This window comes from Parambassis ranga, chromosome 15 (genome assembly GCF_900634625.1).
Source record: "Parambassis ranga chromosome 15, fParRan2.1, whole genome shotgun sequence".
Taxonomy (NCBI): Eukaryota; Metazoa; Chordata; class Actinopteri; family Ambassidae; genus Parambassis; species Parambassis ranga.
This window is the reverse complement of record NC_041035.1, coordinates 18625725-18652790: the sequence shown is the minus strand read 5'-3', so window position 1 is coordinate 18652790 and position 27066 is coordinate 18625725. Positions and strand designations below refer to the sequence as shown.

Sequence of the window (27066 nt, the reverse complement as noted above, 5' to 3'; positions counted from 1 at the left end):
ATCTTTCATCATCAACATCTAATTGTTTTGGTAATGAAGGCGTTTGTTTGGTGTTCGTACCTCACGGTCGAGTTGCTGTCGCAGCCAGACGACACCAGTGTCTCTGTTTACAGAAAAATACCTCATGGCTTCTTCTCCTGAGACCCCATACATGAGGGGTTCCCCCTCAGGATCAGTCGCCTTCAGCTGGGCCACAGACGAACCTACAATTACAGAAGTTGGTCAAATAGGGAATTTGATCAATTTAAAGAACTTGAAATACATAGTTGCTAAGCTACAAAACATGACATCCAGGACTCTTGCAACTGACTATAATTTAGTTTGAAAAGTTTAGCTAATCCTCATCACATCCTAGAAGCAACGGGAACAAAACAAATCTCCCACAAAAATCCAGCACAATGTGCAGGAGTTGGAGCAAAGGGGGGGGGGGGGTTTACAATGAGAGCTGCAGTGGTTCATTCATCACAGACATTAGAACCCAGACAAGCTGACTAATCAAAGCCAGAGGTGGCACACCACCACCAGGCCAGCTAATCCACCAGGCTGGACAGATGTGTGATGAGAAGGGCAAAGCTGAGGTTAAGAGCTGCACTGAGGACCTGGGACCCTGCAGGGGCGAGACTCATTACTGGGTTCAACTTACTGCTGCCATCAGTAAAACATCCAAAACAATGTGAATATATATCATGTGCTTTACACAGAAGTACATACAACCTGCAGCAAGACATTAACTTTGGGCAGCAGTGGCGCAGTGGTATAGCAGTCACTGTTGTGTGTCCTTGGGCAAGACACTTTACCTGCATAGCCTCCAGTGTACTCACTGGTGTATGGTGCTCTTTGCTGGGCTGCCTTAAGCAATTTCCCCATTGTGGGACTAATAAAGTTTTCAATTATTATTATTATTATTATTATTATTAAAACAAAGAAAAAAACTGTGGGTACTTGTAGGGATTAGACGCTGTCCATGGTCCTGCAGACATCAGCTCAGTTAACACATCACATGTCCAAACTCTTACTGTTTTTTCTCACTAATTCCATTGTTTTTTTACAAGCCCATCCTCGCTGCCTTTGTCACACAACAGGACGTCTCTGAATTTGGAGTCTTTGCCTAATTTTTGGTAGCCCTCCATTGTTGTGCATGTCTGCCCAAATCTCTCCACCTTCCTTTCAAACCTTAAAGCCAAAGCAACCTCGAAGAGAATATGACACACAAAACAAGTTCAGTAAGCCCAGTAAGGGTAAATAAACAGATCATACCACATGCAGTCACTACATGTATAGTAGACACACATGTACATGCCCACCATTCTCCCTCTGTGCAGCTACTTGGTCAGACAATAGAAGCGAAGCCAAACTAAATCAAGCCTGTCACTTGTGCACCGAACTGCTTAACACAGCGACCAATTAGGCTTCACAATCACACACCCCTCTCGTTTTATTAATACACTCCATTTTCCTATGAAAGGGTGGCAAAAATGACTAATTAATATAACGATTTATGAACCCGTCTCATTGCAGTCTAATGAGATTTATGCTAATTCAGCTGCTTTCTATATGAGTTATAATTTGGTTGAAGACGGCACAAATTAAGCATTTTACCTCATAGTCATCAATAACAACAGTTTTTTTCCGTCCTCCTTTCTGCCCTCTCGACTGTGAAGGAATTGTCTGCTCCATGAGGGTAGACATCACTCGAGTGAAGGATAACAAATGGTTATTTCAGGAGACTATGTATGAGAACCACAGTCTTGTGGAAGATTAACTCCTACTCTGGGAAAAGGGAAGCAATGCAAGACCAACCTACTGAGCATATGAGTGGAATTGACTCCTCAGATTAAGAGGAAGCATGCAATATGTGCTGTGCTCAGTCTGTGGTTATGATTATATGAAGATTTAATGTAGACTTTATAGTATAAGCATTCACTCAGTTTAATGCCTTTTTGGCTTGCCTATGGTTTCAAACATTAAAAGCCAAATAGCTGGGCTTAGTTTGGGATAATTTTACTAGGAATGTTATGAAGATTTGCCTTGAAAGAGTGCAAACTAAGGTACTTGCCATGTGTGCCATTTTATGTTTTAAATTTGGGTTACATTCTGCAGACAATCAGGTACAAGTTGAGTTAAAATGGTTTAATGAAGGTCAAAAAAGTACAGTGTATCTGTGGCTGGTTGTTGTTTATAACCTGAGGACAAAACGTTAGAAGAAAATGTCAAAATTTGATAAACTAAATGAATATTTACTCTTAAAACAAGGTTAAGAGTCACAGAGAAGCACACAGGATTGAGGGTCAAGGTTTAAGTATACTTATTTATCCTGTGTACGTGTTATGGAGGTATCCTTCTAACGCTTATCTGTAACACTGTGGCACGGAGCCCTTTCCCCTGACAAATGATGCTATTTAGCATTAAGTGATGCCAGTATTACTGTTATGAATGATACAGTGCATATTAACATTGCCCCTCCTCTTCCTTCTCTACTCTGCAACACTGCACTTGTGACAAGACCAATGGGTTCCAGGAATCATCTCTCTGCTTCACCTTTCTTTCTCCTATTGTCCTCAAACCCTTCAGTTTTTCATCACAAATCTCCACTTTTAGCTTCTGTGTTCACACGGTACGGTAAAACCCAATGTCTGAGAGCGCTGTGAGGGAAACGAAGCAGACCTCCCTCACAGTGTGCTATAAATCTGGATATGGAGAAGTGTCTCCTCCTCTGGGTTTATAAAAAAGAATATTTATGAAATATTTCATGAGCACACTCCCAATTAATTTGTCTGTGTGATGCAAATACAGAACAAGATATTTGTTGACAAAGAGAAAACATCCAAACTACAGACTAAAAATGTGGAGGGAGAGGGAAAGGACTTATGCACCGGAACACCTGCATGTTTTTTTACTCAGCCCATCCTTTAAGGAAAGGGAAGGGGGCCGAAGGGGGGCAGCTAAATCAGCCACTGGAGGACATCAATCCCTGCTGGATCAATATGAGTGGCGCGTGTTAGACGGGGACTAGCCTCGGCTCTGCCATGGGGCCTCAGGCTTTAGAAAGAAAAGGGGCTGTAGGCCAATGCCCTGTTTATTATGTGGGTGACATCTCCAGACCTCTCGTTCATCTGAGTTCTGATTCACTGGGACAGGCACTGTCAGGACTGCAATTTCAGGCATGCTGTGAATTATAGCTTTGAATTTTATGGCTTAATGGGTATACGGCCAACGCTCAGCTGTCCACCAGAGCAGGGGCAAACAAAAGCAAAGATGAGGCCCCCACTCAGCACAGCGCTGAGACAGAGGCGGACAGGGAGGAGAGGATCTTGATCTTCACCTGCTCTGTATAAATACTTGATGGATCGTGTTGAAGCAGGGCCAGTGAGACGTCATGCAATCAGTAGGCTGATGAGTCAGTGTGATGCCACTCATGTTACTGCACTGTCTATCCGCTGACAAAGAGAGCCTTCAAACACATCAGCAGGCTGAAGCCATGCTGCCTCACATCAATCACTCCCATCAAAAAATCCACACAGGCAAACAGTCATTGGCTAACTGGCATCATGAGCTCATTTGGAGAAGTGTATTTTTTTACTTTTTGTGGAGCATTTTTCACTTCATGGATTACTATGTGAAGAAAAATTGAACAGTACACTCTGAGGAGGAAAGCACTAATGGAAAGCCTTCACATCTGTCACATAGATGAGTTGTGATTATGAGAGTGTGACTCTAAGCTACAATGCTACTTCCCACCATCGTATCCATCAGTATGCAATAACAGGCACAGCGATCACACCGAACCAGGTCGTGCTAACCGACTGCCTGCCATTAAAACTCTGCTTCAAAGACACCAGAGTTACAGCAGATGTAGTGACCATGCTGTGGTTTTGGTCTGTCGTCTGCATGGCTTTACCATATTTATTTATATATATATATTATAAACAGCAACATTGTGGAGGTGTTTCGGCAGAAAAAGTTCAACAAAATTAACAAATGTGTGTGCATCGACTGCTTTTTAATGCTGTCGCAGGTGCTTCAGAAGAAACCATGAGGCAACAGTGGCAAGATACAACTCCCTGTAAACAGGAAAAAAAGCTTGACAAGAACCAGGCCCAACAGGAATAACCTCCTGCTGATAACCAGCCGGATGGAGGAGGAAAAAAGGAGCTAAGGGACAGCCAGCAATGTGGGAAAGGAGGAGGAAATGATCTGCTTTGTGCAGCTTCCAACAAAAAGAACGCGTAGGTGCACACCTGAGCATGGGGCGGCAGGAGCAGCTGTGATCAGGACAATCAGAATGCACAGAGGGATCTGTAGACTCAAACTACAATTGTACACTTATGCAGGAACCCCACTTAACCTTTGTAAAAAATAAGGAAAAGGCAGTGTATTGTTAACTACACACACCCAGGCTCAAGCACAGAAGCACTTATGAGCAGTTAAGTTAAACAGCCCAAGGTCGCTGTGAACTTTCCTCTACTATTCACGGCTGAAGAGTGAAAATGTAAGCTGCATATTAGTGTTGATCAAGCAGAATGCACTTCTAAGCCCTCTGCAGTCACACCAGTGTGCGACCCCAACTCTCACAGTCAGTGTGGCTCATATGAAGCACTTTGAGAGTGATTTATGTGTCAGATTCCATCAGGGGATTTAAGTCATTGTTTCAAGCTCTTCCTTTTAAGATACCTCTTGGGGGCACATGCATTAGCTTATACCAGCAGCACCAGTCAAACACAGAGTAAATTAATCCTACTTCTATTCCTTTTAGAAATAAGATGGAAATGGACTCATCAATGCTTCCTCTGCCCACGGTGCTGTGTGTGTGTGTGTTAATGTCTGCAGATTCAGGTTGCTTCTGGGAAGCCACCTGGACTTGGAAATAAACTTGGCTGATCTACCTGGAATAACAATAATGCAGTGGACCTGCATTTCCATACAAAGAGAGGTGTATGTGTTCAGGGGGCATCTTTAATAGTCGAAAAGATGATGCATGCAAATAGCTTATATTCCTGTAGGATGAAGACAGCCAGGGAGACGGACAGTAAAGCCTTTTTTTCCCCAGGGTGGTCAATTAGAACGCTAACAATAAAAAAAGAAGGACAAAATGTGGTTCACGTTTTCAAGCTACTTTGTCTCAAATACACAAATGCGACAACTTAAAACCGACAATATAGCCCCACAATTATAACCGAAACTCTTTACAGAAGTTATATTCATGTGTTGAATAAATCTAGTTTATCACACAAATCCTTATCATCTATATGTATTCCCTGCTTCTCACTCTCTCTTTCTCACTGGCCTTCTCTCTTTTTTTGTGTGTGTGTAAGTGTGTGTGTGCACGCAGACATCAATAACCACGATGGGGAAGAGAGCCGAAGACAAATAGTGCCTGGGGTCTGGCTTTAAGTGACTCCTGTGTTTCAACAACACACACTACGAGAGTCCTTGGGAGGCTGTGTATTAATCCAACAGATTTATGACTAAATCTGTCACGGGTGGAAGGAGAACACCCTCTGCCTTTCCTTTAGCCATTCCTGAGAGAAATACACACCCCGCCAACCACACACACTGAATATTTGTGTGTGTACACTGTTAACATAAGTTACACATGTTCATGGAAAGAACTGACATTTAGGAGCAATGACACTAACAGGTACACACATTTATTGTCTACACCTGCCTGTGGTAATCATCTCTGTAGTACTTGTATAATTAACAACATATCAGCTGCAATATAAATAAATGCCACACAATAACAAAGTGTTTCGCCTTATAACAGCAATAACCTGCCATGTTGTCCTTTGTAATAATATGCATGTTTTATGTTTGTTCTTCATTTTTCCCTGTCCTTTCTACCTCCCTCTTCTCCTCCTCCTCCTCGCCACTGTTTCAGGCTCTAGGTTTCTGTAAAGAGCCAAGTGATAACTGTAAAAGATGCTGTACACATCAAATTGAAACTTTTGAGACTGAAATGTTACCTGACCATCAACTGACATAAATGAAAGCCTAATAGTGTGTAAATGTAAATGGTTGTCTTCAACAGTAACATAAAAAAGCTGACTGTGTCCTTTTCCATTGCTGCCATTGTGCTGCCTATGGCGTTTAAAGGTTTCCTTTTTTAACATATTTCATCTCGCCAACTTAAATCTCAGATGTTAGGAAAAAAGAGAGAGAGAGAGAGAGAGAGAGAGAGAGAGTCAACCAGCATGGCACAGCTTTGCAGCAGAAATCTGAGTGTCCATCCATCCTTTTCTCACTAAAGACAAAAAGTTGTTTTTGGAGTGGAAGGCCAGCAGGAGCAGAAGGGTGCTGAAAACAAATGCTTTATGTACTTGATGCTTGAAACAAAAGATCCTTACTGTGCTTTAACCTTGTGAGGAAGAATGAAGATTTTGGTGTGTTTATATTTTGTTTTCAGGGAGCATAAAGATGTACATCATCTCAGACTGCGTTATGAACACCTCAAGTGCAAGAATGTCAAAAAGGCAAAAAGTAAAACAATTGACGTTTGGAATTTGTAGAGATATTGTTGACTCTGTTGTACAGATATGAATCATTCATCACCTCGCATACGATGGGAGCGATTCAGCACCATGTAAAGTGAACTAAGAGGGACGAGGCTTATGATTGGATGTCCAGCTCTGGTTTGGCTTTCTAATACACCCAAATGGTGAAATGATGAAAACACTGAGTGACAAGGCTGTGACTAACCAATCACACTGGGAAAGTCGGAGGACAGTGAAGGACATTAGTGGACAGTCATCCCACGCATTGGTGAGGAGAGGCAGACCTGTCACTGCAAATTCACACACAGCTCCGATCACAAAAGAAAGCTCTTTGTTCTTGCTATTTTCTATTCCATCCCATCACAGCCGGTCTGTTTCCCCAATCTCTCTCTCTCTCTCTCTTTCGTTTTTGTCATCCTCTCGTCACGCTTCGTCCTGCTTGTGGAGGCCAGACAGAGGGACACAGGCAGCACTGATAGGAGTGGACAGGTGGCCGTGTGCTGCTGAGGTTTCTGGAGTGACGGCTGAGCCGGTCTGGCCTGTCGTCGCCACAAAAGCAAACGCCCGCCCCAAACACACACACACACAGGCGCACACACACACACACACATCCACCCCTAACCACACCACTCCTGCCAACATGCCAAAACGTCCATCACCAATGGCACGCAGTGTGACGCCTGCCCATTTCCTTCCTTTTCTTTTTGACTTCTCGTCTTGCTCTTTTCGTCCAGCTTTCCTCCTCACTTCAGTTTTTTAATCCTGTTTGTATTCTATTATTTGCCACCCTCTCCTCTCTCTGCACAGCTTTCTCTCCCATAGTGGCCCTCTGCTGACCTCACCAGGGCTGACTATTACCTGAGAACCATCTAAATCATGGTCAGGTAATGGAACATGCCACCTTCATTGTGAAGCCACACACACATAAACACATTTGCCCTAAAACAAAAGCGTCTCCCTTTTAACCTTTAATCTTTTTCTCTCCCAGGTTTACATGTTTATCATTTGGCTCTGGTGTTGCTGAAATATAGGGGTGATGTTGTTTCTGTCAGCCCTGCGGATGTGGATGTGAATGTGGGGGAACGGCAGGAGCTGGGGTCAAGAATGAGGCTGTGGCTTCTCGGAGTTGACCTACAGCTCTCGCTGTCACTGACACAGTGAGATGGGGAGCTGGAGTATTTTTTTCTTCTTCTATATTTGGTGAAGGAATCATCAAGAGGAAAAGGGCACGGGGGCAATTTAAAGGTCTATACCTTTATAGTTTTTGTGGCAATCATTTCTTTTTTTCCACCACATCTTCTCCAGAGAAAGGAGCACTATTAACGGTTAATGGTTTCAAACTTTTTTGTCATCTACTGAGAAAACAATTACTCATAAAAATCAGCCAGTCCACTTTCACAATTACGTATTAAGTAAATAAATTGTCAATTTTGTGATACCCGTTTTCTAAATTTTTACTTGTGTGTTTTACTGTGTGTGGATGAACTACCTGTTTGCCATGCCTAGAATTAAAACAGAGACCATGATGTCTGCTCAGTGTTGGAGGTTGCCAGGGTAACGAGTCCCGTCCCCAAAGCTCCCTTACTTTTTTTTAACATTGAACTATTATATTTCAGCCACATATTTTTTCACAGTAAAACATGGCATGCTGAGCTGAATGAATCAAACTGTAATTTTAAAATGTCAAAGACGAAAAAAAAAAAAAACTGACAGGAATATAATTAATGTACCATAAGTTTTAGGTCAGTTAAACATTCAATGGAGTTTTTCTAAGCAGTTAAATAAGTCAGTGAATACAGACTCTGATGTAGATTATATGAATTTTAAGGGTTTTTCATCCCGATAAATCTTTTTTTTCCCCACCTGCACAATGTCTTATGTTGACATAGGACCACCAGTTTTTTTTGAAGCAGATGTATCTGCTCAATCAACACCAAATTGTTGATATTATTGCATATTTAAGGTAACATGTAAATACCTTTTACTTATTTTTAATTGATAGTCAGCATTCTGTTGCCCAAAGATGAGATGGACTTGCCACTGACGAGAGGATTTACTGATTTAACAGCTGCCGCCGTGCTCCAGCCGTCACATGAGTATGTCTGATCCTGGTCAGGTCCAGCTCTGCCCTGTATAGCCAGGCCAAGGCCAGCTGGACATTATCTGCCCTACAGACAGAGATACTACTGCATCTCTATCTTCCTCATCTCTTGTGCTCACTCTCTTATGTCCATCTGCTGTGGAGCCCCTCTCACCCTCATCTGCCCCTCTGCCAGTATCTATTCCCATCTCTCTCTCTCTGTGTGTCTCACTTCAATTTTACATCCACATTTTCTGCCAGCCCCTCATTCCTTCGTCCTGCCTCTTTTCTTCCATCCATCCTTCTCTCCTGCTCCCTCAATATTCCCTGTGCCTTCTCCACCCTGTTTTTCTTTTCATTTCTTTCTCCCATGCTTTTTCTCTCTCTCTTCTCTTTCCTTATTTCATCACACACTGCTTTCTATAAGACAGGCAGGGAAAAAAAGAGACAAGGAGACACAGCAAGAAAGAGAGAACGAGAGGAAAGGGGAAGGATAATTATGGAAGAAATCGGGGGGACGAGATGATCACTGTCTGTAAAGCTGACCAGCAGAGGACTGCAATGCAGACATGCCAGAGCCTCAAATGTGTGTGTGTGTGTGTTTGAGACAGAAAAGGATGAAAGGAGGATGAGTAAGTCAAAGCGGATGCTGTGTCCAGACTGCAGCCTAAACCTGATGTCCGGCTGCCACTATTACAGCATTTTCTTTTCATTCCATAACACGCCACACTTGTTTTATGGATTATAAATGAACTCATTATCTGTAGCGCTCATTAGCTTCAGGTCCTAATTAGCCAAAATTAATATTGTTTCCTGACAAAGACATCGGCACTGGCAAATTGGCAATTGACCTCTTTGGTCAATCTGGAGAAAGGGACAGAAGTGACGAGGGGAGAGCTGGGCAGTGACAGCTGCTCCAGTTGATCAGACTCCTCTTCCTCCCTCCCTCCCTCCCTCCCTCTGTTGTCCTCTCCTGCACTTTATTGCACAAACTACCGTGCAAACCTCTCCATCAGCAGAGATGCTGCACTCTCATCACCATCGCCAAATAATGGTGACAGGTGTGGGTTAGAAATGAACAATCTTGGTACAGTATAAACAATCATACAATTTGTGCAGAAAAAAAAACATCAACAGCTAGAAAAGCCAGGACTGACAGCAGAAAGGGATGTAAGAGACAAAACACTGCAACTAGACAAATAGCAGAGAGAGAAGGGAAAGAGACAAAGAACAAGAATGTGTTATAAAAAAGGAAGAGCTTCCCTATTCTCAAAAAAAGGTCCTTGCTTCTAAAGAGGCCTGTTAAATGTGACACCTTCTCCACTCTCAGATAAGAGAGAGTTCCATTACACTGCAGTCCTATTTGTCAACCACATGCATGAATATATAAACACTCACATGCCTTCTTGGATGATCACTGTACATACTTATACTCAGAAAGAGCTGCCACTTAACTGTAAACACATGAATCTGCACTGAAAAGTCTTTTTTGTTACATCACCTTGCAGTGAATTATACTCAGAGCAATATAAACAACACAGACAATCCAGTAAACAACAGCAGATTTGAGCCAGAGGTTGGTCGGTAAATGGGGGACAGAGTGCATGCACCCCGTTTGTCAATTAATCCTATCTGGCACCAGCACACTGGCCTTTATGAGAACAAATGTCAGCTTTCAAGACAAGGACGAGATAACCTTTCTTCATAGAATGTACACCAGCCTCCGACGACCGGCGTTGATATTACACTACAGGCGGCTAATAACAGCTGATCCAGCATGGCATCCAAAACCAGAATTCAAAGGGCTTAGCAAATATGTTGTTCTGGAATTGATCAGATGTTGTGGTAACTTAGGTACAGTAAAATGAAACAGTTTTATGTTACTGGGGCACGTCGGAATCTAGCATGAGCAGGTTTTACAGAAAACACAATACAGCTGGCAATGACTGTGAGACTGAGCCAGATATGCTGATTAAAAGTGCCCAAAACACAGACATGACATGAAACAGACATGACTCTTCTTTTCTTTAAGACTTGTAACCTCCTAATTTTCCATGACATTTAACTTATTATTCCCTGTATTTGACAAAAGTAAAGTGTCTTTTTGCATAAGCATTAAAAAGCAACCATATATCTGTGCTTGTGTCGCCACAGTAACAGCCACATCCATGTCTACCTTCAAAACAGCAAAGAGAAGAAAAAAAAAAACAACCACACACAGAGAAACACACACATATGCATCTCCCCCCTCCTCATTTCTACAGCTTCCCTGCAATGGAGCAGAGAGAGGTGGTCGCTGATGTGAAACATCAATTTCCAGGTTAGCTGCTCTGCGTGGCTCAGGCAGGTATCAGCCGTGACCCACCTGGGCAAGATAAGCAGCTGCAAGAAGCTGATCTGCCACCCAGCAATGAACCTCTCAGTACAGGAGAATAGATTAATGCACGCATACAATCACACAAATAAGTAAACAAATAAAACTGGAAACAATGATTTTAATGAGAGGGAAAAGGCGATAGCTAACAGTTGTGCTTTTTTAGTAAATGAAAGGTGTTTTATCCTTATTTATCTAAGGATGAACTTAAACATGGACAATACATGAGCAATGCTCAGAGGGTTCATCCTCGTGATACTTTAATCATTTGACATGCTGGGACTTCTGGGATTAAACCTGAGGCATTACAGATAAAGGTCAGAAATACCACTCATACAAAAACACACTGAAAATATTATGGATATAAGTGACACAGGATAGGGTGTATAAGTGCTAGCATCATAGGCCTCAGACCAGGCAGACCTTTATTTGGAGTCTAAAACAGTGTTCTGTGTGTGTCGCTGTGTGAGAGCACATCTTGAGCTGGTCAGGTAATCTAACCACTGCCACCGTCACAGTGACGCCTGTCAGCTCAGTGCTGGGCGCCCTGGCAGCGCTGCTCAACCTGGTGTCGCGCCACATTCCCACAGACAATTTCAATTAACTTTTACAACCCAGAGAAATATCACTCACACACACACACACACTACAGTTATCCACCATCCTGGTCTGTGCCACTCTCTATATTCTCACTCTCTGTTCTGGTCACGAGTCATGAAATACTACCTCTGAAGAAATACCACTTTTTAATAAGATGCAGGCTGGTTTGATCTAATATTGACATATTTATGGACCTACTATGACCAAAACTACAGCTACGGATGATACACTTTTGCCTGTATTCTCAGAAACCCTCTGACACGTCACATGTTGGAGACAAACAAGGACAAAATTACAGTAAGAAAGAAAAGTGATGGAAATTATAATAATTTCCGAGTATTGTGGGATCTGTGGAAACTGTTGCAATAATAGGCCAGCATGTGTTTGCATGGGCCATAATAACACATCACATGCTGGGTAAGTGCAGACAATATAGTGCTGCACAGCGTCATGATGGATGGCATGTTTGCAGACACTGCTGAACCATGGACCCCATTATTTCCTGGGGGAGGAAAGAGGGTGGGGGGAAGCAAGGCACCACCGGGGAAAGATAAGGAATGATTGACTAAACCAAAACAGAGGTCCCTCGTGGATGGCAGTCTGCTGGCATTATTGGAGAGGCAATGCTGTGGGAGTCAATGCAACAGCTCAACGACAACAGCAGAGAGCTGTCACAGGAAGTAAAAAAGATCAAGTGCATCCACTTCCTAAAGAGAGGTAGGCGAGGACTCTTCATGTGGAGAGGAAAAACTTGCAGTCATTAACAATACCTCCAGGACATGTTAGGACTCATCTCCAACTGAGATCAGGTGCTTTAAACTTCAACAGGAAGGAAGACTTCACGTCTGCAGCTGGTAGATAGGATTTATAAAAACTGAGACACAGGCACTCTCATATAGCGCATCCACCAACTCAAACCTACAGTGACAGATACAGCCGCAGTTGCCAGAGATACAGAAAGGACACACATGTTGAATTCCAATTGGGCTAAACAAGAAACAGAAACAGACCAATGTGCTGCCCTGCAAGCAGTCGGACAATAATAAATATCCAGAGCATGCATCCTGCAAGAAGAGGCAGTCCTGGATACCAGCCAGCATCCCAAAACACTGAATCATCTCTCAGAGGAACTGCCCCCTGTTTTTTCTCCTGACAGGAGCCTAATTACCCTTTCATTTTATCACTGCTCATCTTCCTTTATTCCTCATTTTATGCTCTCTATTTCTGCTCTGTAACACCGCGTGTGCAGAGGCAAAGGAATCTGCAAAATATTCTTGGATGTTTTTCGAGTTCTTTGAAAAACACTCAGCCAGTGTGGTGAGGAAATTTACACTTATTCTGATGTTTTAGGCTTTGATTCCTGGTTAATAAAACATGAAGGACAAGATTTCAGTTTCAAACCTTCGATTTCACACGTTGTCAAAAAGAAAACACATTCGCTTTTGATTGTTTGCTTAGACAGAATAAATTCTGTTAAATAATGTTAAATAGATTCTAAGAGGGTAACAGAGTGTGTTTCATTTACAGGCAACATTTATCCATTAGTTTTCTACTTACCTCACACATGTTCATAAACTTAGGACGGAAAGTGGAAAAGTTTTTCCATGAGGGGGGTCTATGTGGATGACAATGTGCCGGAGTAAAAGAAAATTTGTTGCGCTGGGCATAATTGAATTGATACAAGTGAGAGAAAGAGTAAGCTTTTTATCTAGAATGTATTATAGAGCTAATTAACGTAGACACTGAAAGTGAGTGTGTACCTGTCTGGGTCTCAGTGATTTGCTCCAGGAGTGTCAGCCAGGTAAGGAGGCTTTTCTCTCCAAGCAGGTAATGGTCTGGCCAATTATTTGATCAGCAGAGTAAAAAAAAAAAACTGAGCCGGGTTCCCTCATCTCCTGCCAGGTGCCACTAACGGAGAATCAATTATGGATTTCCCATCGCCTAGCACGAAAACCTCTCAAGGAGGAGAAAAGCCTCAAAGCAGCATTCAAAGAAGAAGAATTACTGCCTCACAGATGCAGACCTCACCGACCAGTCAAGCTGCAGTTTACATTCATTTCTGTCAAAGTAAAAGACGTTAATAAAACCTACCGTCCATTCACCTACCGTTCATGTGAATGGACCTACCGTCCATTCACATTTGAAGTTGCATAATTAGCATGTTTTTGCCAGATCAGTCACTTTGAACCCTACAGGTGGTTTTCAGGGCAATTTCTCAAGTACTAGCTATACCTTGTTTTCTTTAAAATAACGTAGGCTATTCAGGTGTGCCATCATTTCATATGATTATGCATGCAGACAGGTTTACATTAGGCACTATATCAACAAAGAAAATTACATTTGTTCAATGAAACAAATGTGTTTCTGCACATAAAAAGCTGGGAGTGTGTAATCAAAAGATATCAGATTTATGATGGTGTTGAGATGGCAGGACAGAGCAATTTGGTAAAATATGGCAGTAGCACCATTCTGAAATACAGTCATTTCAAGTCTGGTCACTGATCACTGTGTTTAGCTACGTAAAGCCTCAAAGTAGTATTCACAGTCTTTTCTTAGCATCGTGTAGTTCGTGTAGGTATTTAAACCATCTTGTTGTGACGAATACCTCTAAAGATATTCAACAAAGAAGAAAATGGCGTCAATTTAAACATATGCTAAATCCTTTAAGTCGAGTTTGCAACAGACTCCTTCCTTTCCTTGGAGAGGCATTCACACCAGAACAGCCATCAATAGTTCTGAACACTGCTTTGTTTATGAGTGCAGGCAAGCTCACACTGTGAATACATTCAATCAGAAAGCTGGAAAAGACAGACAGTTTTGACAGAAGGCATGGTTAATGCAGACTGTGCCAGACAGCTGACAGAGGGAGAACAGGCTGGTTAGAGAGAGTGCATGGACATTATCAACACGTTTAGGGGGAAGACTTTAATAAGTTGCTCCTTGGTGCTACTGCTTGCTCTTTAATTATTACTGAATTGGGAATGCCACAGAGCTAATTAAAAGTGCGAGGTATTTACTGTGGCAGGAGAAAATGTGAGGGAGCAGAGAGAGAGAGAGAGAGGGGGAGAGGTAGGAGTTCAGGCACAAGGTTGGTATTTTAATTGTTTGAACAGCATCCTCATACGATAGCAAATGTTCTACATGTTTTTTGATACAAGGCTTCAGCCATCTGGATCTGTGCTCACATAAAAGGAAAATATATAAGGTATGAAATAAATAATTAAAAAGAGCAGGTATTCAGAAACAGCAGGCAGAATGTGCTCTGCAGTGTTTGGCTGTGTATGAAAGCTGCTTTTCTGCTGTGCAACAGAACATTTCTGTGTGCTTTTCTTGTGCAAATTATATGAAAAGAATCTGTTGCTGCATATAGGATGATTTTTATGAATGAATCACACAGAGATACAGAAGCCTTCTCTTGGTGCCCTCTCACTTCCAGGATTTACATGTACACAATATCTCATCCCATACAAATGAACACGTGTTGTAATAACATTAGCTGGAGTCACATTTTTAAATTGAATCAGACCGCAAAACCTTACGCTCATTTGGCATAAATTACAAGACACACACACACACACACACACACACACACACACCTTCCCCAGCAGAGTGTGGAAGTTTCTTATTTTCAACAAATGTTGTGTTTCCACAAGTTAATTACTCAGTAGAGAGCTTAATCTGCCGAATCAGGGCAAAGTGGATTAGGAGATGAGAGCGTTTAATCAAAGTGTTCTCTCAGTCTAATTACACATCCCATTTCCTGACACAACACACACTGCTATCTGCCACTGCATTTAAACATCAGCGCCTCTGTTTAGCTGCCCTCCCCCCTCCAGGAATGAATGATCTCACTGCCTAGATGTGACAAAATAAAAAAAAAACACTCACAAACCATAAACACGTGTATGCACATGCACACCAAACGGACACACACACACACACACAAACTGGTCATGAATAAACAGGAGGATTTTGTTACAAATATCAAATACAAATAAAAAAAATAAATAAAACTCTGTAGTGAAAGACAGTGAGTACACACTTGTCTCATTGTTTAACACAGTCCACATCTGTAGCATCTTCCAAACACCTTGTGCCAGTTCCCAAACCAAACCTCCTGCTGCTGCTGTGCTCTCAGATCAAATATCCATGTTTGGATGTCTTCCCTCATCTACATAATAAATAATGTGCTTCTGCTGCCACATGGAGTCGAAGCTGCAGGCTCAGAGGGCATCTGTGTGCCGAATTTACTGCTTGACAAGTCCAAAAAATGTTTTTGTGTGTGTGTGTGTGTGTGTGTCTGTGTGCATGCATGCATGTAGACCACATTTATCACAGGATAGTCTATTTTGAAAGGTCCCTTTGTGCACATGTCAATCAACCAGTTATTACACAAACTAGGTCTTAGTGTCACACAGCCTCCTGCTCCCATGAACCATATGTTGTTACATCACGGCCAAAACTTGAGCCAACAACCACCATGGTAACCAAACGGGACCAATAAGAGGGGCTGAAGGAAACCTGATCATTGTGCTCAAGTCATGTGGTTTGGCTACCAGTCAGCCAGACAGGTACTCATTTACGTTCCTCAATGTGTGGTGAAATAATGGTCTAATGAAGTACAGAGGCACGTATGAAGATTTGAATATGATTAAACTGCCCCCATTGTGCCCTGAAAGCCCAATTTAACAACTCTTTATTCTTTGCACAATCTTTGCAGTGAAACTTGAGATGAGAAAATATGTATTTCTTATTCTGGCCCTTTATTCAAATCAACAGAAAGAGTGATGTCGGCTTTGAAATTGCTGTTGGGCGAGTCTATTAAGGCAGTGCGCTGGATGATAAGTAGTCTTGAGGTTGTGGGTGAGGAGACAGGTCTGGGGTGAAAACTAATCTTTAGCGACTCTCACACACAGACACTTGACTCGGGCTGAGGCTTGGAGATGTGTGTGCATCTGTGCTTTCATGTGTTTATGAATTGGAGGGCCTCCTAGATGAGGACATCTGCTGAGCTAATAAACAATAATTTTGACAAATTGTCAGTGTCTGATCACTCAGCACGCCCCCACAGTCACACCACCGAAGAAGCCATTACAGGCCGAGCCAAGGACATGACTGACAGCTCTCTGGACCAGTGGAAAGTGCTGCTGGACCGCAGCCCAGCTGCCTTATAGGAGAGGACAGTGATTCATAGCCAGAGGGCGACCTGAACAAAGCAGTTAGGGAAATCAGCAATGCCACCCACCAACACAACCATGCCCTTCACTGGTTAGAACACCAGCTGACTTTATGAAAAGATGGCCGCCTGCCAGAATCTGCTTTGTCCTGTTGGACAAACATGCCACGCCAGGAAACTGTGAGGGCAATGGTGCGATGATGATGATGATTTAGTGTAGGCTCTGTGGGATACTGTAACCTTTCCTGGCTGCATTTAAAATATATACAAAAAAAAAACTTCAACTATGATGATGATGGAGAAGATAATAGATGAATGATGACTGTGGCATTCATGATGATGGAGGTTGAGAACTCCACCCCTCCACCAAAAATAAAAAAAAAGAAAATGTGCGCGACAAGTTTCCACTCACAGGAAACAACCAGATGTACACAAACACTTTAAGACTCAGACTGGGTGTGTTGTGACAGACTGGCAGAGTTTAAAGGTCATGTGATAAAAAAAAACTTCTTAAAAAAGAAAAAAAAAATCCATCTAGTATAAAGGATTTTAATTCATAGCCACTGACACCCTGAGAGGCGATGAAAAGCCAGACATCTTCAAATTGCCCTGTCAATCAACAAAACGACAAAATAAATAAAAAAAATAAGACCGGGAATAACAGATCTGGGAGAAATATCCTGGAAACCCCCCCATCCCCACAACATATATGGAGATACCAAATCTGGACAAAGTTTCGCTCTCATCACAGCAACAGACACACACCACACATACACATCTGGATAGAGGATTGCTATCACTGTCAGCTTGTGTTATGACATCTCTCTCTTGTTTCTTTCCTTCACTGTTTATATTCAGGGGATACAGAGGACAGAGCATCTCCCTGCGGGAAATATGTCGACAAAGCAAAGGCAGTTCTACTGAACTTTCTATAGAGCATGTAAACACACCAAATACAACACACTGACACGTCACTCACCAATTGGCGTGTCTTCATAGATGAGAAGGTACGTTGAGAAAAAGTAGTTCACGAAACGTGGAGGCTGGTTGGAGCCTGTGGAGAAAAAGAAGGGAAATTATCTCACTGGGCAAGCATACACAGTGTATATATAAATATGACACTGTCATATAATTACTATTCCCTATATTTTAGGAGCACCTGACCTCACCCATTTGAACATGTGGCTCTATGCCACGTTGATTAACCTTGCTGTTTAAATTTGATGTGATTTTGTAACAACCTGCACATTTTCCCATTTGATGCCACTGCTCTTTGTAAACACTGCCAATTCTTTAATTCTGTTTCAAGCTATTGTGCAGCCTGTGTATTGAGATCTAAAATGGGTTAACAGCTTTGACTTTGTTAAAAGACTAAACTGCAGGTTAAGCCTGAAGAAGCCTGTAATAATTTTAAGTCCTGCAAAATCCATTCTTTAATCTCTTCTGTTAAGAACCCTGTGTGCCAAATTTTTTGAATGAATAGTGAAAATGGAAAAAGCATTTGTAAAAGGTAGTGAAAATGTCATCAGAAATACAGTATACATTTCCTTACATGCAATTTTTTTTATAGTCATACACACTTCAACAAAAGCCTTTGGAATCCACCTAAGATCTTTGTAATGGCATTCACGTGTCTTTTAGTCTTTTGTACTTTCTCTTGTTTCACCTCCTTCACCTATTTTAAAAGTTTAATTGCTGTTTAACGACTGCACGGGCATGTCAGACACGTCACAAACTCCACAGCAAAAGGGGGTAATTCCAAAACCTTGACCTTGATGCTGGATGTTTTTTGAGGCCAAATTGTTAGTAGGTCATATTGATTCCTCTGTATGGGAGGGAAATCCTTCCAGTTTATCATCAGTGTCTGTTAAACAGTTAATAGTGTGCCGTGTATGTGTGTCGGAGGGCAGAGCGATACAAGCTGTTATTTTGGAAAGATCAGGGAACAAAGCTGATGGTCTTTGATCAGCTGAGCCGGGTGGCAGACCACAGAGACGCTGAAGTGAAAGACGGGAAGGCCAGCCCGTTTGAAGTGAGAGTGCTTGATGGAGTGAAACGATGCTTTCAAAGTAGGAGCTTTCCGTTCAGTCGTGCGCTTGTCTGTGCAAAAGAAGATGCTCATCTCTGGCTTACTAGCATCAAGAACATGGGCCGTGCTTTGAGAGGTGGGCAAGAATGGGGATTAATAAGATGTTGATACCTCTGGATTAGTTACAGCGAGGCCCTCTGTCGGGTTCAGACAGTTCAATGCAGATTGATTACAGCGACAAAACAATCACTGTGATGATCATCAATCCAATTTGCTAGATCAGACACACAGGGTCAGTGTGCTAATGGGTTATTTAGAGGAAAGCAAGTGGAAGTGAGGAGAGAGAAGGAGTGAAGTAGAACCACAGAGAGAAAACACAAGGTGTTAGGCGAGAGTGAGAGGTGAGAGCCTGGAGGACTGCAGAGCAGGAGAGCCTTGATAAACTCATTGTGCTTGATGGAAAGAGGTTGCGGCATTCACTTAATAACTTTCCCTGCTGCTTCAGCGCTGTGTGCGATTGGAGGTGTCTCCTGCCTGTCACCGTGTGACTGTTACCATGACGTTCCACAACACTGACACTCACACACTCTCCCTCGCTCCATCTCCAGCCCTTAGAGAGACTTACTCAGCAAGTATGAAAGTGTTTATAAGTAGGTCTGAAGGCTGAAGTGGACATTATGCAATGCAGTCATGGGTGGAGAGCAAGAGTGAAGAAATACCAAGGAGATCAAAAGTGGAAAAAAATAAATAGATCCTGCACAGGAGTGATAGGAAGAGGTGTAGAAGAAAATGTATAAAGGAATGTATGTGTATATATATATTGTGTAAGGACAGAAAATATTTTCAGGTGCTTAATAGAATTGAGAAGAAGGACGAAAGCACTAGAAAAGTCTTTACAATTCTCCCTGAGTGAATCCACTGTGTGAAAGATAAAGACACTACAATAACCACATGTATTCATAATCTTCTGTTTGTCTAACAAAATTCAGCTTCATATTCATAAAACAGCCCCTTTCTCTACCTGTTTGCCACTGAGGAAGCATAAATTAAAATGAAATGCATGTACTCTACCAGCCAGTGTGCAAATTATGCAGCAAAATACCCCACCACACACAAAAAAATGAAAAAAAAGGCTAGTCTTGGTGGAGTCATACATATTCATTTTGTATAGTCAGGCACACTCACCTTCACAGAAAGAGTGGAGAACTAGGAACGGAAGGAGGAGCTTGGCAACTGTCATCCTGCCTCCTAAACCCACACTCCACGACATCACCTGCACCTGATGAAACACAGAATACAGACGGTTATTGGACTGGCTGATTACTCACATTGCTGTTTCTGTCTAAGCACATAATACCCAAACACATTGCAGCTCCTCTATGTTAGGTGATTACCATGTACGTGAGGAGAGGATGTGATCAGTACAAATAGAGGACAGGGGAAACAAAAAAACAAAAAAAGATTAGGTACCGTGTTTTCTTGAGTGTTTGTGTGTGGGTCGGGTGTTGATGAAAGAAAATTCATAAGCAACAGCTCATTTACAGTACAGTGTACACACACAGCCATTATCAAGATGCAGTGTACTGTTAAAAAATGAAAATAACAGTGGCAATGACACCAGGGCAGCTACAGTTTAAGGTCAATATGAACGACAAATAATGTCAGTCAACATGTGGAGAGTATAATTATGATCTTTACAGCGTATTTGTGAGCTGCATGTTTGCTGAGAGGTGCTTACTGTCAATTGGCTTGTAGCAAAGCAGTTAAGACAATAATTAACTGTAAATTGCTGCATAGCTTCATTGGTGGCTGCCTATCTGAGGGACATTGTGATAAACACTTTATATATATGCGTTTATGTGCGTTTACTTGCTGAAACTAGCAGGTTCACGAGGCTTCCAGTTAGGAGGAAGCTCAGGGAGGACAATGTTTTTCCACATTACATCCTCCTGTCATCTGCCATTCTTTCTGTCATCACTTGTCCCAGCAAGGCCTTACTGGTCAGCAAACTCATTCATGTGACAAGTTAATTTTGAAAGGTTATTTCTCTAAATTCCCCTCCTCCCTGAAGCCGCCCAAGCTCATGGTAAAAATCCTGCAGAGACGCATAAGCGTGTCCTTCAGGTATCTGACGGCAAAATAAAAAGTTGTAAATAAACTACACAAGTTAGTGCAAGAGGCAATAAAATTCAATTCCAAGTCTGCCTTGTGTTGCCTTCTCTTTGCTGTGGTGCTGTAGAATATAAACACTGTGCAGTAGATTCAATTCAGAGCTAAAATTTATAGGTGAGTGAGAAAGAAATGCCAGGTAAAAAGAATACTCTGTCATTGTAAAGATATGTCTCTGTGCGTGTTTATATAAGCTGTGCATGTGTGTCAGTTTGAATAGGCACATTTGTTTTCATTTGGACTCTTGTTTCCCCAGAATTATTGCATTCCAATTTCTATAACAATGCATCCTGCATGGCTGTGTCTACTCGCCTTATTTCTTCCTCATTTCCCTTCCTTATTTATTACATACACACACACACACACACACAGACGCAACAAGCTCTCTTCGCTGGACCATGAAGAAGTATGGCAGCACAAAGTGAATGTGTAAGTGTATGAGTACCTGAAATTTGCTCATAATGGTCAAAAAGTTGTGAAACAATGGACAGTGTGAATGGTCACTCTGCGGGCTACAGGTGATGAATCTGGAGGAGTCAGCATCCACCACACAGTTCATCATTACACTATGCACACTGTGAATGACAGTTTGTTTGACCTGAATCTGCAAAATTCTGCACTGTGCGCTCAATTTCATGCTGCTTGGGTAAAGATAAAAATCTTATACATCTCTTATAATAACCAAGATGGGGCTTGATGGTAAATGTTAAACTTAACATTGGCAAAAATGAATCCAGGATATCCGGCAGCAGAAACATGCTGAACGAGCCAGTTAGGGGGCATTTCTGAATCTGCCCCCAAGCTCCTGCAGTGGAAAAACACAAGAGAAGCACCAGTTGGATATTTTAAATTTATTATCAGCCCAAATATTGACTAAATATCTTGACTACAGCTGATCCATGGGGCTTTTTCGTGTGTCAGGAGCAGACACAGTATGCTGTTAGACATGACAAACAAGCCAAAGAAACATCTCTATGGAGGTATTCATGCTTGCACTTGCAACATTGATTGAGGTCGATTGTTGGTGATTATCAGCTGATATGTAAAGCCCAGGTTTTGTTGTGATGACTCAAAGTCAGATCAGGGCCATCCCCTAGTAAACACCTCTAACAGAAATATGCAGAGATATCCACTTCCTCTGTGGTTTAGTTTTTTTAGCCTACCATCATAACTGAGGAGGCTGCTTAACTCGCACACCCTGCAGCGCCTCATGTACCTGAATGTGGAGACATTCAAAGTCTGTCAAGCCTGACTACAACATAGCAAGCAACAAGACTTGAGGGCAAAATCTCAGTGTTTTCCATGTTCTACTTCAATGCTTGGTTTGGGTTGATCAGTAAATCAATAAAGCCCATTTTCACTTCCACCACACTAAAAAAATAAATAAATAAAATGTACAGAGCAGTGAACAAGCTCTGGGTTTGTTTAAACGCCCATTAACCAAAGTTCTTTTCTCCACAATCTCCTCTGTACTTATATATATGTTGTCTACTTTCCTAAATGGAATTTGACTGTGCTCTATTGATTCTTTTAGTATAAACACAATGAAAAAAATGAGACTGTAAAACTCATCATTTTAAAAGATGTTAGAGCCTAAAACTTGTTGTTAAACCATTAAGGTCTGTTTTTCTGCTGTATATACTGCATAGTACATTAACATTTAATTTGTTGTTGACAACTCAGAACACTACTGCACGCACACACACACACACACACCTTCTCAGGACTCCTCACTAATCCTTACTCCAAATGCTAAGGGACATTTCTGAGATGATGAGTGGGTGATTATGAATGATGGATACTGGTTGAGACAGACAGGTTGGGGTTGAGAGAGCTGGAGCAGCCATGGAAAACACACTGCAGCAGCAGCAGCAGCAGCATAGAGCTCTGTGCTCTCACCAGGATGCAGGAGGATTTAATATTAAATATTCTCACACAGAAGCACCCCCACAAAGCTGCAGACGCACACAGCCACAGCCAGAAGACTAGGTTGTCACACTGACCTACAGTACCTGCCTGTTGTCCTGTCGTGAGGTGTACTGTAGACTCCTGTCACACCTGCCTGAAGAATAAGCAAAGTAAGCTGCTGCTCTGAGCAAACTGTCCCTGAAGTTTACTGATCATAACTAAATATTAATGTAGGAATTTCGTACTTTATTTCTACCTTAAGCCTTAATATATAGTCATGCAAATAAATGTAGAATATAAGGTTTAAGATAACCATCAGAACAGCAGCACAGCAGGGCGACCTTATGGCTTAATAATGGCATAACACACAGGTTAAGAGTCATAATCTTTATAAATTGTTCATTTGTTTTGTTTTTTCCTAAATACATGCAGCACAGCCAGGACTTTGGGGTTGAGGGCACTTGAACTGTATTTTTTTGAAGTTCATTTTCATTTATTGTCTCGGGGCTCTGCCCAGATGGCAAGATTTCAAATTGTGCATGTCCCGAAACATTTCAACAGTTCTTTGTGACTAAAGTGAAGTGAACATCTGACCATGTGATACCCCTTCTAAAACCACTATTATGTTTTAGCAGCAATTGAAATAACACTACTGGAAATTGTATGGTAATCAGTGATTTTTTTCTTTCTTTTTTAAACGTAGCAGATTCAAGCTATTGTGTGAACATACAATGAACGGTTTATATGGTGCAATCACTTCACTGATAATGTGGTAGGAGGGAGAGAAGGTGGAGCTGTGGCAATCAAACTCCCCAGGAGCTGGCCATGTCTGTGGCTTCCATCAAAAATTTAAAATCAGGTTTTATATATACATATGATATCATTATAGCAAATGTGAGCGTACCAATAAATTCATGCAGATCAAATGGAAAAAAATGTTATGACCAAAAAGATCCTGGCCTGTTAACTACACAGAATGCTGCTCAAGCCTGTAAAATGATAAAAAAACCTTGTTGGGATGATAAAGTTTCAAAATCCAGATTGCAACATTTAAAAGTCGAATGGCATCAGGCAGAGAGCAGATGAACAGAATTAAATGAAACCAGAGCGTCTGGAGGTGGGGCTGGGGCAATTAAACTGCAGAGAACAAGGCAAAGCAGGGGGTGGTCCTCGCTGCAAGCTGGGCCCTGCTGTGGCACTGTCCCACTCCATTGGCTATACTGTCACCATCTATCAATCCCTTACTCCCTTACTGGTCAACCCCCCCCTTGCTAATACATCTTGTACCAGATTCGTGCCATTTTCCTTGTGTTTTCCCCCCACTTTCTTAGTCATCTTCTTTGTTCCTGGTCTTATCTACACTGGCTCATGTCTGTTCTTTTAAAATTCCCCGCACAGCATGGCTTGTCCAATTATATATCTATTCTGTAGTCATTTCAAACAGTTTTCTTTGTGCTAAGATCTGACAGTTAATCGCGTCTGCAGCTTCTTGATGTAAAATGTCAGCAGAACAAACACTTGTTTTCTGTGTATTAGTTACGTGGTCATATTACGTGCAAAAAATATAAAGTATATCTTATCTTAATTATTTCTGTTTCAAATGGCAGGCTAACCTAGGACTGCTCTGGCTTTCATGAAGGACTACTCACCTGAGTTTTCTTTCCCCACAGTTATGCAGGAGAATCCTGTCTTAAAAGCCAAATACAGCTGTTAGGACCTTTAATTTGGAGTGACCAGGATAAGGGTCTGTGTAAAGAGTCGGGACGTACAGCTTGTCGGACAGTAATATGTGATTAAAGCAGTGTGAAGAAAAGACTAATATCTACCCCTGGGGTGCTCTGTCCAAAGAAGCCCGCCAGCCCACACAGCTGTATCTTCCAGCTTACAGCACTCAATAGTATTGATTACATTGCAATTGTGTCTGACTTGCTTTAACCTCAAAGGCACTCTCCTCAGAGGGGAGCAGTGTCTCTCAGCCGGCAGCCAAATCTGGATTATCACAGCAAATCAATGAGAGATTTCTGCCGCCCTCCGTCCTCATGAAAAAGCCATCACTCATTAGCAGAATGATCACGGACAGATTAGCAGACATTTGGCTTTGTCAGGGAAGAAGGAGGGACAGCGCTGCTCTGATGAGCTGAGTAATGTCTTCCTTCCCGCCCTCCTGATCTCTTCATCTCCAACATGACATGACTTTCTGAAAGCCTTTACTCAGCAAACCTCACTCACATGACAAGACTGCAGTGTAAACAGAATGGCATTAAGATTACAGCGCATGCAGTGCTTCCTGAGTAGAAATCCTAATCAAACTGCCACTGAACTTTCATTCTGCGTGAACTGTTGATCATGTTGTGTATGAAGCTGCTGGTGCTGATGTTCAAATTTGGAACAGAAGTTACTAAAACCACCAAATCTTTAAGATGTTAATACACTAACTGTCAGGACAAGAACAGATTCAACCTCAGCAGCAATGAGGCAGAATACTACTGATTGACTTGTACAGAAGGTGGTTGGATCCTCACCTCAAAGCATCTCTAACTGCCCACCAGGCAAAAAAAAAATAGAAAGGGGGACAACAGCAAACATGCCAAGACAAGAATGTTCTCACTGGAAATGCTGCATGTGTCTTCTTTGATCCTGTGTGGACTGACAGTAGTGCTTTACAAAACACCCGGAGAGAGAGAGAGAGACAGAGAGAGAGGAGGAGGAGGAGGAGGGGGAGAACCAAAGGTGATGGTAATTATCCACAACAGGATGGGAGCGCTGTGAGGCGCCGCATTACAGCACCCTGTCACAAAATGCCTCAGCAGGCACAACTCAGACACACACCCTGTCCTGTGTTGACCAGTACCATGATGCATATATAGTGTGAGTGTGTAATGATAAGAGGTGGGAGTTGATCAGTGTGGTAGTGTGATCAGTAGGAACCCGCTGATGTGTCAGACACTGAGATGTATGCTCCAAGTGGAAGTTAAGGAGCTATGACTGAAAGGCTGATGGACATAAAATGTTGGATACACGCTGAAGAGAGGGCAGCACGTTTTTGTTTGGAGTCATGAGATCAGCAATCATTTGCAAAGAAAAGTTAACCATATGAGCTGTATTTAAAATGTGTACACACAACTCATGAATGAAAAAAACACTACAGCACACCATCGCAGAGAAAAAAGTGAGTAGGAAGCCAGCAGCCATGTCTGCTGCTGCCCCCTCCCTTCTTCCCTGAGTGCAGACTGACAAAACAATCTTAGCTCTCTGCTTGCAGGCTTTTAAGGGACAAAGTGTGGCGAGAACATAATGACACACTCCTTGACTCTTCCCTCTCATCCATCTACCGATTAAAAAAAAAAAAAAAAGGACTGATCAATAAGCTGTCATGACCCTCCTGGTCCCTGCTGTATTGAATCACAATGTTTTCATCTGCACCCCAGTTCACAGCCTGTAACATTTTTTATGAGACAATGAGATGTACTGTCCCTCGTTTTATCCTGTAATTGCTACATTAGCGCATTATTCATCTCGCTATACTGTAGACTCAACTAACCAGTATTTTTCCTTTTCTCCCTAGAATAATGTGACACTAAGCAAATTCAAACGCTCCATAATGTGAAGTGATTACTTCTTCCCCCCCAGATGTTGATGTCAGCCTGTTTCTTCACCAAGCCTTCCTTCCACTTGGCCATTATCCGCTGCAATGAGCTTGGTAAAGCTGTCCCGGCATAGGCCTGCGTGTATATCACACAACATAAACACAGACAGCTGTGTCAGAGGGCAGCTGATAGCCTGTAGAGACTCATTCATCTCCTTTTGTCTCTTTCTTTGTTAGGATGCAGTCATGCTACTCTGCCAACAGCTGACGGTTTCTATTCTGGCTGAAAGATCAAAACACACCATTTAGTAGCTCCTCTCTAGCACAGATGACCTTTGCAGCTCTACACTTCACCTCTCTCCTTATTCAGTCCTGCCTCCCCAATCTTGACTCCGGCCTCATTGTCTCTCCCGCAGTTCCTCCATGCCGTTTCAGCCCCACTTCAGGGCAGGATTCCAGGCGTAAATACCAGCAACAAGGATTTGTCACACAACAAAGCTGCCATTAAATTGCTGTTTTGTTTGTTTTACATGGCACGCTTTATTTCCAGAGGAGAATGCATTTGGATATGCTAAACGCTAGTGGCTTAGATATGAATCCCCTCATGTTTTCACAGTGAGAAATTAAAAGCTTCAGTGCATTCCTTCAGGAAA

The 27066-nt window shown here is 42.1% G+C and overlaps 1 protein-coding gene across 1 annotated transcript in view; it reads right to left on the bottom strand.

The window, feature by feature from the left end:
* The window catches only part of cdh23 (cadherin-related 23), a 130735-nt gene that overhangs the window by 98126 nt on the left and 5543 nt on the right, over positions 1 to 27066 (bottom strand). The window contains exons 3-5 of the mRNA XM_028422897.1: positions 19936 to 20029; positions 17701 to 17775; positions 61 to 203 (exon numbers count right to left, since the gene is read on the bottom strand). Of these exons, the coding sequence (XP_028278698.1) occupies positions 61 to 203; positions 17701 to 17775; positions 19936 to 20020 (303 nt within the window). The 5' untranslated portion in view covers positions 20021 to 20029. The remainder of the gene's footprint in view (positions 1 to 60; positions 204 to 17700; positions 17776 to 19935; positions 20030 to 27066) is intronic.